We start from the raw sequence: 14,982 nt of genomic DNA, 5'->3' as shown, positions 1-14,982 counted from the left end.
TCAGTATGAGCTGTAATTTTAGATCAGGGAACCTACCATTGATATGGCCATCATATTCAGAAACAATCCAGATCCCAAAGACAAGGCTACGGCCTCAAAAATCCCAATCCCCACTGATAATAGTAAAGCTGTAGACACTGAAGATAGCTGCTTTCTCTCAGTTACTCCATCAGTACGTTCGGGTTTACCATTAGTAATGTCTCCTAGCCAACCATTTTCTGTACAATGATTAGCCGAATTTAGATTACGAATGGAGAAATTTTAAGTCACCTATGCTCTAATTTAGACATGAACCCTAACCAAAATTGATGTCCAACGGCGATGAGCAAGTAATTAAAAAAAGTTAAACTTCACCTGAAGTAGAAGCTATACTTTCACTCTTTGCAAGATCTTCAGCAACAAAAGATGTAGCAACACTGAGGAGAGGGATATTAAATAGCTTTGATATATAATTGAAGATGTTCATTGAAATACCAGCTGAAGCCAACTCCACAGAACCTATGGAAAAACAAAAAAGCCAAAAACATTGAATAAAAGCTCCAAAGTTCAATGCATTATACAAATATTAGTCGTTCAACTCATTTAAAGGAGTGAAAACATACCCAATCTACCAATGTAAGCAGTCTCCATTAGCTGTGCTAAGGGATCAATGGCCTGACCCAACATTGCAGGTAAAGAAAGCATAAACAGCTCACTTTTGACATCTGGAGAATATGTTTGACTGATAGGAATGTTGCTCAACGATAGACAGGTACTGAAGAATCATTTACCCAAAACAAGCATAAAACAATGTTTAAGATAGGTATCAAATCTTGTATCCCCTATCACCTAAAACTAATTAAGAGTAATCATAAGAATTTCTGCCACTCATTGAAATAGACAGGACCAAGAATATGTTAGCAATGTTTCTCATATCAGCTTCACATATCAAGATAAAGTGAAAATAAACAACATCAGCTTGCTTGCCCTTGTAAGATCAAGAAGGACAAAGGAAGGGAGGGACTGGTTTTCATCCACAGTAGAAAAACTTATCCAGAGCTATCATGCTCATATTACCATTAACTCTAACAAACCAGAGTTTTTACAAAATGATAAATTTCTAACAAATTTGAAAAAATATGAATCTCTTTGCAAGGAAAATGGGCAGTTCAGCGTAGGCAGATCAGTATTAAGTAGTTAACGGAAACATAACAGTCCATTCCATTAACGTGCCTATCTTATGTCCAATTATGAAGGGAAGAAAAATAGATCACATATTAGAAGAATCATGTCAAACTAATGAAAGTAAGAGCATCAATTAAGAAAAAAAAATTTCCCAAAACAATAAAAGAATAAAAGCACAAATTCACACATAACACGTTCATGTAGGTTATAAGTCTTACAGGTCATCACTCCCTCCATTTATGAGAGCTTGCTCTTCCTCTAAAGCTAACTTTTCCTTAACCTCAGAAGAACCGACACCAACATCAGAACTCAACTGATTAGCCACCACTGGGAAACAGGGTCTTCGGCGACGTGTCAATAGCGGGGAGCACAGTGCTCGGTGTGTAGCAGACAGACTACAGCCCCCCACAACATTGGCATTGCTCAAATCCTTCCCACCACTTAGTGCTCCAAATTTACCAGCTTCGCTTTGGTTCAATGAATTAAACAACCTTGCTCTCTTAGTTGTTGGAATATGGTCACTGACTCTAGTGGTTAATCCGCCAGAAAGTGCGCCACCTCTGAATTGGGTAGCCGCCATTTTCACCAAGTATTGTAATTTCTTCAAAACCTGAACCAAAAAACCAAATTATAAGTTAAAATTTCCTAATACGAAGGGTTTGATATCAATATAGTTTAGTTCTCAATCATGTAACAATAAAATTGTGTATCGACCAAGAAAAAGAACCAACTTTAGACAGCCAAACACTGAATACTATACATAATTCATATCCGTGAAAACCAAAACTCTGTTTCGGGAAAAGAAATTGAAGCACGTTTGAAAACAGAGCATATAACTGCAAAGCATTGGAATAAATGCGTACATACCACGCAATTACACAGAATAAAGCGACGGCAGCAATTGGGAAAATGAAAAAGGAGTGGGCAGAACAATCTGTTTGATTCCCGGGAAAATTTGTAAAGGAACCAAGAACAAAAAAACCGAAAAGTAAAGAAGGGGATAAGATAAAGGAGTTACCTTTGTATAGAGTGACTGTGAGTGAGTGACAGAGTGAGATTTTTAGGGTTGTGGAGAGAGAAGAAGAGGAGGAAAACAAGGTTGGTTGAGGATTGAGAGATGGCGCCCAACGGTCCTCCCTGTCCGGCGAGAGAGAGTGGTTTAAACTTGAAAGAGGCCCAAGTGGTTTGCGGTTGGGTTTACAAAACCTTCGTACTGCAAATAATGCAAGTCCAGACCGACGAGGTCTTTCTTATAAATCATTGCTCTTCAGAGTTTAATTCAAGCACATGCCACGTTGTCCAGCCTCACCATGTAACTACCACTCCACGTGTAACCTACCTACCTCTTTTCTATTTTTTGGTTTATGTGTAACATAACTTTCACATGGTTAGATTATGACAGTTTTAAAAAAATAAAATCGGATAAATTGCAAGAGTAAATTGTGCAGTGTTAATTTTAATGATTTTGCTCTTGTAATTTTTTTTGGTTGACAGATTTTGCTCTTGTAATTGAGTGAAAATTGAACAACATGTCGCCATAAATGTAACAATATTTAAGTGGTATGTATATAAAAATGTAGCGGATATCGAATCAAATTATGTTAATAAAAATCGAAATAAACTATACAAATCTTAATGTTTGTTTCATTCAATTGACTAAACACAAGAATTTGTCCTTAATGTTAAAATTGACAAAATTGAAATGATAAAAAGCTTAGTAAAAATTGAACCAAATTGTGAAGACAGTGTTGGTGACCATAAGAACAAAGAAGCTATTTTTTTTTCCAAACCTAGTTTTTTTTTTTTTTTTTAAATTGTGGCAAATATATACTTATACTAAGAAGTAATGTTCATTAAAAAAAAAAAGAAGGAAAGGTTTTTAGAGTAGGAATAAAAATAAATAAATAAACTTTATTGGTTCCTATTACCAACGGGAAAAGGAAAGTAAATGCTGCCGACCGTTAAGCTCTCTCTATATACAACATCGAATTGCAATTCTCTCCGTATTTGATTTTCTTGTTGAATTTGTTGGATTGAGTCTCAAGTCTCTAACAATGGCTGATGTTTCTTCTCCAATCTCTTTCAAAAGACGGCGGCTCATCGGCAACCTTCATCACACCTTGGCCGAAGAAGCCAAGCGCAACCCTACTGTGGAGGGTGCAGATGGGTTTTATGAGTTCACCGCAGAGGATTATTACCGGCTTCGGAAGACCAAGAAGGAAGACAAGTTTTTGAAAACACAGAAGATGAGGGAGGCAGAGCAGGCAAAGTGCAGGTCAAGGTTGACCAAGGCTGTGATTAGGGTTAGGTTTCCTGATAATCACACATTGGAGGCAACTTTTCATCCGTCGGATAAAATCCAGAGCTTGGTTGATCATCTGAAGAAAGTTGCTGCTCGACCAGAATTACCCTTCTACTTATTTACTGCTCCTCCCAAGGAGGTGATCAGAGACATGTCAATGGATTTTTACTCTGCTGGGTTTGTTCCTGGGGCGAACGTGCATCTTTCATATGGCATACCTAATTAGGTCGTTGATTAATCTTGTTATTTTCTTCTTTTATGTGATTGCTTAGGGTTTAGGCCTAAACCTGTTTGTATAAATATGGGGAATTTCTACCCTCTGAAATTTGACTGAATAAAATTTCTTGTTTTATCTACCAAACTTATGCCAACTATGGTTTTTTTATATTTCGTTGTATACATTTTTTTAAATAAAAAAACATACAAAACTATACCCTCTGAAAAGCATGATGGTGCTTGTCAATAAATTTGATATTTTATCGTTCCATTAAGAGATGTAAAGAATAATTACATTGTAGTTCTGTTTCCCCAACCTCTTAGAACACGCAACGAGTGGACGATGTCGTCATAAAAAGTTACCGGAGTCTCACTGAAGAACATGAAGAAAAAGAAGCGCCAAGTGAATTGCCGCGAAAAGGAAGCTCCAACTGGAGCCTTGCAAACCCATCCTTGACGCGTTGTTCTTATTATCAGGAGGAGGAGCTGTTTGCCAACAAAAGAAAAGATGTTAGCAAGTTCAAAATTTAGATGAATGCATATGTTGGTGATGTCACTGATGTGTAGGTTTTGCTTATTTCTGGTCATCTAGGCTTTGTCAATTTGTATCGACATTGAATCTGGCTGATAAGCTTCACAGTTTACAGGCCTGTTTTAAAACTTCAAGATGAAACAGAGTGAAGTGAGCTTACCTGCACAAGTAGACTGTGTTGCCAGGGTGATAAGAATATCGGTCTTGTTAGTATAACCAGCATAGGTACAGGTTGTTTGATCGCAACCGGAAGTCGTGGTGTTGCCAAGAAATAGCTGACTCGAACCTTGGCATTGCATCGCAGGGCATCCAGTTGAATTCACAGTGGATGGCTCACACTGCAAGCTGTGCAGAGATGAAAGTTTGCATAAATTGTGAGAAAATCCTCTAATGGAAAAATGAAAGCAAACATAACAAACTCATGAGAAACGCGCTTACGTCCAATTGTTCGCAGAACTACACTGGCATTTCACGCAATTGTTGGCAGTGAAGACGTAGGTGTTGTTGGAAACAAGTAAAGGGGCATCTAATGAGTTATTTGATACCGAAGATGAACAAGCTGCAAAAACAAAATTGGGAACATCAGTCATTCTGTAACTAGAACAATTGGCATACTGCAAAACATTTGAAATAACAGATCAAGGAAGCTTCAATCAAAGCAAGAGATCATCACTGCAAGCCGACTTAAACTAGCACGGTAGCGCCTAATCAACCGACGATGGTCTTACAAGAATCTCTGAGACTTTATCTCCTCTTTATATTTCCACTCTTAACAAACAATTCAAAGGGATGAAAAGTCCTCCCTCCCAACTTTTCCATCTACTTTTCATTAGCGATTTTTCCTTTTGGTCAATCTTTTTCCCTAGTCTACAAACTTTCAATCTCTCCTTACAAGCAAAGTCAAAGTTATGCAAAACAGTATTGCCATTAAAATAGCTCTAGAAATTCTTGAACATATACATGAATTTCTGCATCATTTGAAGAGTGTACGGTCTTCCTACATATTTTTAAATAATACCAACCTGAGTAACAAGTGGCATTATTTTTTAATATTCACCCTATAATCAAAGCCATCTAAATTGGTGGTGGGAGGGGAGTTCTAAAAAATAATAATAATAATAATAATAAAAAACCTCAAAGCTTATCCAAAATTTCAATTTTTAAGCACCATGATGATAGTGATGTAAGTCCGTTTTAGTTATAATTAATACAAATGGGTTTTTTTTTTTTTTTTTTCTCTTTTAAATATAATCCCTTACTTCAAAATCTCATTTTATAATTAATATAAGCTTTATGGATTAAACTTTTAGTTAATCCAAGCCCAAAAAGGCAAATTACTTTTTAAAAATGGTGAAAAGTCAAAAAGAACCTTTGAGAGGAACATCGAGGACTTGATTGGCCTGAAGGGTCTTGGGATCTGCAATGCCATTGATCCTCAGCAGAGTCTCCTGGTCCGTCCCGTACTTGGTCGCGATTGCCTCCACCGAGCTCCCAGCTTCCACCACGTGTCCATAATGAACCACCCTCTCGCCGTTCACCTCGTCGCAGCTGCACGGCAGCGGGATCCACAGCTTCTGCCCGATTCGAATCTGACTCGGGTCGGGAATTTTATTCACCGCCGCAATTTCCTGGTACTTCACGAGCCTCGAGAACACGACCGTAGCGATGTGGTCGAGGTCGTCGCCGGGCTTCACGATGTACTGCGGGCGTTTGTTGGAGACGCCGGTGCCGTTGGAGCAGAGGCACGTGAAAGGGATGAGGATCTTTTGGAGGGCGGTTACGTTTTGGGTCAGGGCGGTAGTGAGGAGGAGGTTGTTGGCTCCGAGAAGGGTGCGGAGGTGGGAAATGTTGAAGAGGGTTTTGATGGCGTTGAGGGTTGTGGTGTTTTGGGGGACGTAGTCGATGAGGGACTGGCAGGTAGTGGTGGCGGAGCAGTTGAAGGTGGCGGAGGAGGCGGGTGTGGTAAGAAATGAGAGGAGGAGGGAGAGGGTGAAGAGGAGTGTGGGTATGGTAGGTGTGGAGAGACAGAAAGAGAAAGAGAAAGAGAAAGCCATTAGTTTTGGTTTGTGGGTTTTGTTGGGTGAGGGGTTTAATGGGGAGGGCTGGGGTTTAAATTGAGGAGAAGAAGACGATGAGGAGGAGAAGGCAAAGTAAGCAATAGGTTTTTTCTGAGCTGGTTTGTGTGGACTGAACAGGAAGCGACCTTGTTGACTGAGTGGGGACAGTGAAAGACTTGGGACTTTGGAGTTTTTATGGGGTTGCGTAACTGCGTTCTCGTCTGCTGTTTCTCGTCGGCAATGCTATACGCAGTGGGGTCATGTTTAGCAAATGGGACATTTGTTTTGCTATCTTGTGTTTTGTTTTGATTAATCTAAGTAACATCTGTATGAAATTTGAACTCAGGATTTTCTCTAACAATATAAAAAAATACGTTCTATGAACCGTTTTTCAAATTTTATAGAACTCGCATATTTGAGCGGTCGATAAACAAAATACTCATCGATTTTACGGTACTTGTGTTTATAAACCCAAAGAAAATTTTTGAGTAGGTGGTTTAGAGTTTTAAGAAGAGTTAAAATAAGATTAGAGCTACATGTCTTGGGGTGCTTCTCTGGTGCAAGTGCAACATTGTGTTGTTTTGTTTACATTATTGTACTGAATATTAGGGTTTAGGACCAACCCGTCACGCTATGATTATGAATATTAACAATGCTCATTACTCGGCATGTACGCAATAATTTCTATATAATTACGTATTTGTCTGAGTCATTACGTGTGTGTATGCATAAAATATTGCGTTGACCTACATATCGCAAGAACTTGTGGCAACTATCATAGGGAGGAAAATGAAAGCCAAAGAGACATTTCCCAGCACGACCAAACGAGCAAATGATAGAGATGGTCAGCCCCAAAAAAACAAAGACGGACAGAGAGACATGTAAAGGATCTGGTTTTCAAAGGGCTTTATGATTGTATTGAAGGACGAAGTGAAGTCAATCTACATCAAATCTGAAACGCCCGATAGCTTATGCTGACAAATCAACAAGAAGGAAAATTCTTGCATTTGACTTGTTTTTGGTTGGCTCCTAGGGTTTTCATTATTAAGTAAACTCTCAAAGTTCAACAAAGATTGTGAGAGCTCTATCAATTTCCCCTTTTTGAATTGGTTTTCTTTCTTTGGTGTGTGCTGGCCCAGATGCAAGTTGGGTTCATATGTTAATTGGATGATTAGTGTTTGCAAAGTGGAATGGGTTGGGATCATCCTCAACAAAGTCAAGGCTCTCGTTCTGTGAAAGAGATTCCTGTGTGTGTTGTTTTATAAGAATTCCGTCCTCTTTGGGTCACCTATTTTATTTGCTTCTGTTTTTTTTTCTTCTTAAATTAAATCTGAGTATGTTTACCACCACCAATAGCCTATTTGTGATTACTTTTAGAATGATTAGAAAAACATAAATTGCTTCTATATGCACATGCGTTATTTTGGTACACATTGAAGCAGCATCTCGTCCCAGTACGTGTTTTTCATGAAGCACTTTCATGTGCTTTCTCCATAGCATTCCCAAATAGGTCACAAGTCATTTGGTTTCATTTTAAAGGGGTTTGCTCCTGACCATATGGATCTTGGTTCATGGTTTAGTTTCATTTTAGGCCCTAAATCAAACCCAGAACAAGCCCTTGATGTACCGACAAAGTTGTGTAGTACCCGCATCATAAACCCTTCAATTGCCTGAGTCTTGATTTTGCCCCACAGTTGTAAAGTGTACATTTATGTTGACAAGTGTATTCAAATTACTCTTGACACAAAACTAGACCAAGAATTTTCCAAAAGATAACACAGCTATTTCAAGTTCCTACAAAATTTTGAGTAAACCCCACAGGAACCAAGCTTTGTGTGTAATCAAGAAAACAAACGGGTAGGAAGATAGTAAGTTATTCATTTACTTCTTATATCAAACGCAGCTTCCTCTCAGGTTTAAACCAGTTACTCGAATGAAGGGGAAATTGAGTGTAGAACATGCACTCTGTGCTAAGAAAAAGTTAACTAAAAGAGTCAGAAGAAACACATTTCACTTTTCCTCTAAGCGCCGAAGCATGGACTCGGCAAAGCTTTGTTGCCTGCAAAAGAAAATAACCAATAAGCCCCGTGATTGTGAACTGCGTTGTATACACTTTTATGCCTTATGTACACAAATACAAGGAAAGGGTTCAGAAGATGAAAAGCTGTTTTTAGCTTCTCTTTTTTCTTTTTTTTATTCCAAAGAAAAAAAAGGGCAAGAAGAAAATTAAATTTGATTTACTTTCGCTCTCTGTGCTTTGGGCTTGGGCGAGAGTATTTCAGGTAACCATCCCATGGGACCTTCTTAAGTCCTGCTCGAGTAGAAATTATATCTCTAACCCTGCATAAAAGGATCCAAACGAATGAGATAAACAAGACCATACCAACCGTGCAGGGGGGAGCATGTTGTTATTGATTACAAGTCCAGAGAAGAATGTTTTTTTACCTCTCTGCAAATTCAATGGGGGACTCCCCAGGCCTAATATTTTGAGGCTCCAAATACCACACATCACAAACAACAGCCCATGACGTCATAAGCTGTAGCAGATGCATTGTGAAGGACTGCCTGCAAAACAACATATTATTGGCATCACCAACTGCATATCACAATAGACCAAAGGCCCCAAAACGTTGGTGAGTGTCTCCAAAATCATCGATCCAAAGCACAGCCAATGGCCAAGTTCCATGGGATGGAATCTAAGTATTATAACTATGTTTAAGCATCGTGGAAACATTTTAAGCCTTCGAATAGAATATTTACTCTTTTTCAGAGTGGAAGGTGAAAGTCAACAAGAACTTTCTTGGTGATGTGAAAAACACAAGCGGTGATTCAACTAAGGAATTTATTTTCTAAGGAAATGCACAAGTCTCAGTGGACGTTAAATTAGTATGTCATAATCCACTCCTTACTTTTTGCTGTTCCAAAAAGCATCAACGAAAATTTTGTTGTACTTGATTGCGACAGGGCAAACTGAGCAGCCAAGCTCAAATGCACCCTACATCATATAGAAAATGAAAGTTAGAGAAAATAAAAACTACCAAGAACTTAATAAAAACATGTTCAGTACATACATGCCCTAAAGTCAACATGAATATGATTTGTAATTAAAAATATATATCTAAAACTGAGCAAAACTAAAACTAGAAGACAGTTACCTTCTTAAACATAACTGTGTAGTGATTGTTTACACATGTTCCTTCAGGAAATATAAGGAGAGGGTTATTGTCAACCCCCAGCACATGATCCCTTAATCTGAAAAAAGGAACAACTGTACAAGTTCGTATAACAATGATATGGACAACTGTGCGGTTAAAAAGAGAAGAAAAAAGCTACTGTGCACTTTCTATTGGTTCTTACTTCTTTGTAACAATTTCCCGATCCTTTGCCTCTGAACGATTGAACCAAATGCACCCTACACTCTCCAAAATAGTGCTTTGCAACAATCCTTCACAAGAAGCATAAAAGAAGAGAATCCTCAATTTGATTCCATTTCTTATGTATATATAATAATGAAAAACAAACATAGTTTTGGCCATTCTAGATTGTTCAAAATCCACTATTTCTGGTAAGAAACAATGGAAAAGTGCTGACAACCAAAAAAGCCCAAACCTCCTCTTTCAAAGTTCAAAATTAGACAATTTTACTTGAACGATGTCAATGATCAATGCATAAGAAGAAAACTACTACAGAAGGGACATTTCTTTGACTAAGAAACGGTAACACTATCACGTTCATATTGTAACCCAGGAAAACAATAAATTTGCATGCAAAGCCAGAAAACTTCAATTCCATCAATGGCCTGAACAACCTACACATCTAAGATGGATCATTACTGTAGAAACACTACATAAACTGGACAAATCTAACCTAGCATTTTCAAAAATGAATCACGCGTGTTAATTGTTGAATTTCATGGATACGCATAACTCAAGTGTCCTTGGAATGTTTTGAACTTTTGGCAGCCACACTTCCAATACATATATAAGCAATAATTTATGATAATGCTCTAATACTCCAATTCTGATAGTTTTTTCAAACTATATAATTTTAATAATTAATTAAGAAAATGTATAGCAACATTGACACTTACCAACCCATCCAGGATGCTTTTGCATAATTACAGCAAATGCAGTCATTTGCTCTAAGATGATGAAATCAATCATGGAAGTGTGATTGGCCACAAAAACCTGCTCAAACCATGAAAGAAAAGCTCAAGAAAGGCATCCTGAAAATGAATATTGAACATATAAAATGATACATAAATATTTTATGACATCTTAAAAAGGAAATTTAGAGTTAAACAGTACCTGCTTAGGCCTCATGCTAGGCCGTGGCCCATGGTACTTTACAACCCCAGTCCAAGAGGCAACAAAGAAGCTACAAATCAACTCCACCAAACACCTCTAAAAAGAAAACAAACATCATAGCGTAATAAGTATGGAGGGTCATTACAGATGATTGAGTCACTAGTCATATAAACCATTGCTTCATTTTTCATGTAAGGATGGTTTACTCATAAATTTTTCAGTCATTTGTGCCCTGTTGGGTCACTCTAGATAATTTTTCATGAGCCTTGCCATAAATCATTGCTCTAACCAGTGAGAACGAAGAAGAAAGTTCTTTGCAAAAACACATTTTTACTAATTTTCCGAGTGCTTAAACAGATTCAATGTGTAGACCTATATGACTAGAGCAATTTTTGAAGATTATGCAATACAACATCAATTCACCTGATGCCTATATATATATATATATATATATATATATATATATATCAGGCAAAAATACCCAACCTCACTATCAGAAGATAGTGAAAAATGCAAAGCTGATTGACAAAAACGGAATCACATATTTTGGGAAGAAATCAGTTAAAGGAAAGAAGAAATAGATACGAATCTGCACCTCTAAATTTTTTCTCAATTTATCATGGCCTTTCAGCAAGAAGTGCACTGGAATGAAGGATGAAAGGAAAATTATCCATCCGATAGTCAATACTAGAACCCTGCACAATTGATGGAGCTGCATTAAGCGACCAAACAAACAATAATATAAAATCCCATAACCATGGAAGCACACCCATCCAGGATCAGTTAGAGTAATTCCGGTAAACTCATGTAAAGCTATTGTGCAATGGCAAGAATGCATGAAACATTTGAATTTGTCGACAGAAGATTGAAAATTTTAACCTCGCAGGAAATAGAATGAAGTAGCGAACCACCACTCCAAAACACCACAAAGGGAACAAATACACATTCCAGTTCCATGGCTCTGGAGGATTCGACTTAAAGCACCGTGTGAATGAGTCCTGTTCATTTCCATTCACGATCATCATAGGAATTAACATAATCATGAACTAAAATTCGATAAAATTTTCATCTTTACAAAAATTGGCCAAATCAATCAATGCAATCTAGAGCCCATTAATTACTCAGCTAGCTAGCTTCTAGCTAAAACAATAAATCATTTAAAATGATTGAATCTTCAATACAATGAGTGAAGAAATGAATCAGAGCGAGCACTTACATCGATAATGGCTCCAGCAGCCTCTGTAAGGGTAGGCGATATGTCGAGCAAATCACGCCTGCGAAAGTATATAAGTTGATGAAATTCTTGCTCATTTTCCCACGGTTTCTCGAGAACCAAACACACAGAGCACAAATGAAATAGAAGAGAAGAAAGAGAGATTTTACAGGCGAAGCTTTCCGTGTGGTTCTTGTTGGATGGAGGCTCCGGAAGGGAGATAATCTTCGATGTTGGGGCGATCCAGGTCCAATTCGGAGCTTGAGGAGTTGAGCTTCCCGGGGCTGCTCATGCTTTCTCAGCTCCTCACTTTCTTCTTCTTCTACTACTTCTGAGATTCGCTTCGGTTGTTTTCGTTTTTCGATTGTGTTTGTTGGTTTTTATTATTTTTTTATTATTATTGTGGTTGTTGACGTGGTTAATTTATTATGGACGCAAGAGCCCAATTTCATGTGAGAATGCGAAAGTAAAGAGTCTCACATTGGAAAGTTAAGAAACTTAGCAATAGCTGAGTTGGGTTACTCCCCCCATTGCCAATTGATTTTGGGGTGGAACCTCAACTTCCTTCATGATATCAGAGCTGGTTAGCCCACGTGTGAAAGCCCAACGGCTACACGTGCTTCACGTCACCCAATATGTGTTGTCCACGTGTTAGGCTTGAAAATTCGTCACACGTGCGGGGGCGTGTGAGAATGTGAAGGTAAAGAGTCTTATATTGAAAAGTTAAGAAACCTAGCAAGGGCTGAGAATGTGAAGGTAAAGAGTTCTATATTGAAAAGTTAAGAAACCTAGCAAGGGCTTATAAGGAGTTGGGTTACTCCCCTCATAGCCAATTGATTTTGGGGTGGAACCTCAACTTCCTTCATCTCAAGCAGTGGCATATTAATTTCTAGAAATCCTAATTCACCAAAATAAATTCACTTCTCTCTCATTTTTTTATCGTGCACCCCAACAACTATAAGTTTTATACAAAATACTTATTGGAGCTCAATTAGAGGGGTGAAAAAATCGCTCAATTCGTCCGTTGTCATGTTCTAATTGATTCTTAGAGTATGAAATTATTTTCGTGCCATTCTCTGATTTTTCAATTCTATACATTCTAACGTAAAAGAAATTAAAAAAAATCAAAACAATACTTTTTTGTTATGCCAATGTCCCCAATCTAAGCTCTGCTCATCAGAGTGTTTTTTTGTTGGGGGACCAAATTGGGAAAGAGAGACGGCAGCTTCTTCCATTGACTAATGGTGGTCTGTGAAAGTTGAGATTGATATGCAGAGTGGCATTGGTCCAGTCACCAGCCCAGTGCCTAAGAGATTGGTGGCCGTCTAAACCATTGTAGGATTGCAATGCTTAACAGTTTGGATATGGATTGATAGTTTTGTAGACTGCATCCCCAATGCCTTCAATTAATTTGACCGCAAAGAAGAACCAATCAAACCATCAAATTATTTGCCCTAGCCAAGCCACACACTTTGACGTGTTAAACTTATCATCACCCACTTGGCCGATGACCGACTTTTCTGACACAGTCTTCGAATGTTGGGGCCTTAAATGTGGTTGCGATGAGATTGAAGAAGATGAACTAGCCAAGTAGGAGTGGGCATCAATTTGGCCAAACCGATTAAATTTTCTAATCTGAATCTCTGATTTTATTTGACAAAAAAAGAAGTCAAAAAATTCAAAATCAAACATGATCGTACTAGTTCAGTTTGGTTGTGCCTTGTGCTTTTATATATCCACATAAATCAAATCGGACCGACTACTTATTTATTTTTTATCTACATCTGTAATTCTTTTATTGGCTAATAACTAGATGGATGTTGAATTTTAACGTATACTTTAAAGTAATTGATTTTTAGATTGTAATTATATTAGTTATTGAAATTTTTAAGTTTGATGAGTTATTGAATTTTATGATGGTTTGATGTGCTGCTAAATGAAAAATAGTTTTGCATTTTTCTTTTGTCATCAACAAAGTTGAAAATATGTAAAAGGAAAAAAGGATTGGTCCTAGGCCCATACAGCCCAAACGACCAAAAAAAAAAAAAAAAAGGGTTGGTTTCTTTCTTCAATGATTTTTTTAATAAAAAAATTTAAGCTGAATCAAATCGTTCATTTGTAATCGATTTGGCAAAAATTTAAGAGTAAAACCAATCTAATTGGACCGCACTCACCCTTATAACCAAGCAATCTCAAATTTGGAGAAAGACTTCTATAAAATGGAAATAGCATTATTTTGTTATTTTTGATCAATAACGTTATGACACGTATGATAACACTTTTATGTATTATAACATTATTAGTTGGAAATAACACATTGCAACTAAGTTTTTTTTCCTAAACCCGAACTCCTCTGTTATTCTATTGTATTTTATACGCTAATTTTTTCTTTATATATATTTTATTGACTAGCTTCACTAACATTTTACATTTGTCGTCGGGATTGGGGTGGTATAAGTATCACGTGAAGCATTACACAATACAGGGTAGAGTTGAATAATTCACATGGTAGTGCGCAACTTGCTTGACAATATAAGATGGCGCTTTCGGCTGAGAATGCATTTTAGGCTACAAAACAATTGAATGTGACAAAAACATATCATTCACATTCACGACTATCTTTTTTATTCTAAGCTTGCAAACGCAAGCAAGCTTTAGCATAAGTAACTAATACAACGAAATACTGAACGTTTGAACTAGAGCAGTGTGTTCGTCTCCTTATATTCTAGAGTAGTTTAAAATATCGATGTTAAAAAAAAAAAAAGTAATACCCCGCATAGCAAAAGGATTGTAGATCAAGTGATTAAGAGCATTTATTCATACATTTAGGGACATAGGTAGAAGAAATTTCAAACTTCATCTATGAATACACCCAAACAACGTTAAAAATCAAATAGCCGAATCTTAAAGCATGTCATCTTATCAAGATAAACAATACCTACACGAAAACGAAAAAGGTGTGAAACCAAACTAATGTGCCCGTCTTCGCAATTATAGGCATATGGAATCATCTTTAGGAATTTGTGAGTCTCACACTCTTTATGTAAGAGGCAAGCACAACACATTCGCTTTATAAAAGTTTTACTCATACATGTATATGAAGACAAAAGTCCAATTCAAACTTTATAAGCGTAATTTTTGTTGTTGAGGGAGATAAAGTTAAGCTTATGGAGTCTAATTCTAAAATTGTT

At 37.3% G+C, this 14,982-nt stretch overlaps 4 protein-coding genes across 4 annotated transcripts; 1 reads left to right on the top strand and 3 right to left on the bottom strand.

Moving 5' to 3' along the window:
* Positions 1-12: 12 nt before the first annotated feature.
* On the bottom strand, positions 13-2,407 carry LOC117638587 (protein DETOXIFICATION 45, chloroplastic-like). Its single transcript, XM_034373690.1, has 5 exons — positions 2,183-2,407; positions 1,383-1,774; positions 603-754; positions 355-498; positions 13-218 (listed from the first exon to the last, which is right to left on the bottom strand). The coding sequence occupies exons 2-5, from the start codon at positions 1,742-1,744 to the stop codon at positions 19-21; spliced, it is 858 nt and encodes a 285-aa protein (XP_034229581.1). The 5' UTR covers positions 1,745-1,774; positions 2,183-2,407; the 3' UTR covers positions 13-18.
* Positions 2,408-3,109: 702 nt separating this feature from the next.
* On the top strand, positions 3,110-3,818 carry LOC117637999 (plant UBX domain-containing protein 1-like). Its single transcript, XM_034373088.1, has one exon. It carries the CDS (start codon positions 3,219-3,221, stop codon positions 3,690-3,692), a length of 474 nt encoding a protein of 157 aa, XP_034228979.1. The 5' UTR covers positions 3,110-3,218; the 3' UTR covers positions 3,693-3,818.
* Positions 3,819-3,901: 83 nt separating this feature from the next.
* Positions 3,902-6,474, bottom strand: LOC117636347 (lysM domain-containing GPI-anchored protein 2-like). Its single transcript, XM_034370813.1, has 4 exons — positions 5,584-6,474; positions 4,653-4,773; positions 4,375-4,559; positions 3,902-4,168 (listed from the first exon to the last, which is right to left on the bottom strand). Exons 1-4 carry the CDS (start codon positions 6,266-6,268, stop codon positions 4,053-4,055), a joined length of 1,107 nt encoding a protein of 368 aa, XP_034226704.1. The 5' UTR covers positions 6,269-6,474; the 3' UTR covers positions 3,902-4,052.
* A 1,494-nt stretch (positions 6,475-7,968) lies between these two features.
* LOC117638126 (glycerol-3-phosphate acyltransferase 9) lies at positions 7,969-12,177 on the bottom strand. Its single transcript, XM_034373226.1, has 12 exons — positions 11,962-12,177; positions 11,795-11,852; positions 11,458-11,576; positions 11,174-11,273; positions 10,579-10,674; positions 10,362-10,458; positions 9,629-9,716; positions 9,427-9,523; positions 9,181-9,266; positions 8,717-8,836; positions 8,513-8,611; positions 7,969-8,330 (listed from the first exon to the last, which is right to left on the bottom strand). The coding sequence occupies exons 1-12, from the start codon at positions 12,081-12,083 to the stop codon at positions 8,282-8,284; spliced, it is 1,131 nt and encodes a 376-aa protein (XP_034229117.1). The 5' UTR covers positions 12,084-12,177; the 3' UTR covers positions 7,969-8,281.
* Between the last annotated feature and the right edge of the window lie 2,805 nt (positions 12,178-14,982).

The sequence above is a fragment of the Prunus dulcis genome, chromosome 8 (genome assembly GCF_902201215.1).
Source record: "Prunus dulcis chromosome 8, ALMONDv2, whole genome shotgun sequence".
Taxonomy (NCBI): domain Eukaryota; kingdom Viridiplantae; phylum Streptophyta; class Magnoliopsida; order Rosales; family Rosaceae; genus Prunus; species Prunus dulcis.
This window is presented reverse-complemented; position numbering and strand designations above follow the sequence as displayed.

Coding starts and splice junctions, on each gene's coding strand:
- LOC117638587 (XM_034373690.1), bottom strand. CDS start 1,744: ATGGCGGCTACCCAATTCAGAGGTGGCGCACTTTCTGGCGGATTAACC. Junction 755..1,382: donor AATGGAGGGAGTGATGACCT/GTAAGACTTATA, acceptor ATGATTCTTCAG/TACCTGTCTATCGTTGAGCA. Junction 499..602: donor TGCTTACATTGGTAGATTGG/GTATGTTTTCAC, acceptor GTTTTTCCATAG/GTTCTGTGGAGTTGGCTTCA.
- LOC117636347 (XM_034370813.1), bottom strand. CDS start 6,268: ATGGCTTTCTCTTTCTCTTTCTCTTTCTGTCTCTCCACACCTACCATA. Junction 4,774..5,583: donor CCTCGATGTTCCTCTCAAAG/GTTCTTTTTGAC, acceptor TTGTTTTTGCAG/CTTGTTCATCTTCGGTATCA. Junction 4,560..4,652: donor AGTTCTGCGAACAATTGGAC/GTAAGCGCGTTT, acceptor ATCTCTGCACAG/CTTGCAGTGTGAGCCATCCA.
- LOC117638126 (XM_034373226.1), bottom strand. CDS start 12,083: ATGAGCAGCCCCGGGAAGCTCAACTCCTCAAGCTCCGAATTGGACCTG. Junction 10,675..11,173: donor AATTGAGAAAAAATTTAGAG/GTGCAGATTCGT, acceptor TTTTCTTTTTAG/AGGTGTTTGGTGGAGTTGAT. Junction 8,331..8,512: donor CCAAAGCACAGAGAGCGAAA/GTAAATCAAATT, acceptor TTTCTTTTGCAG/GCAACAAAGCTTTGCCGAGT.
- LOC117637999 (XM_034373088.1), top strand. CDS start 3,219: ATGGCTGATGTTTCTTCTCCAATCTCTTTCAAAAGACGGCGGCTCATC.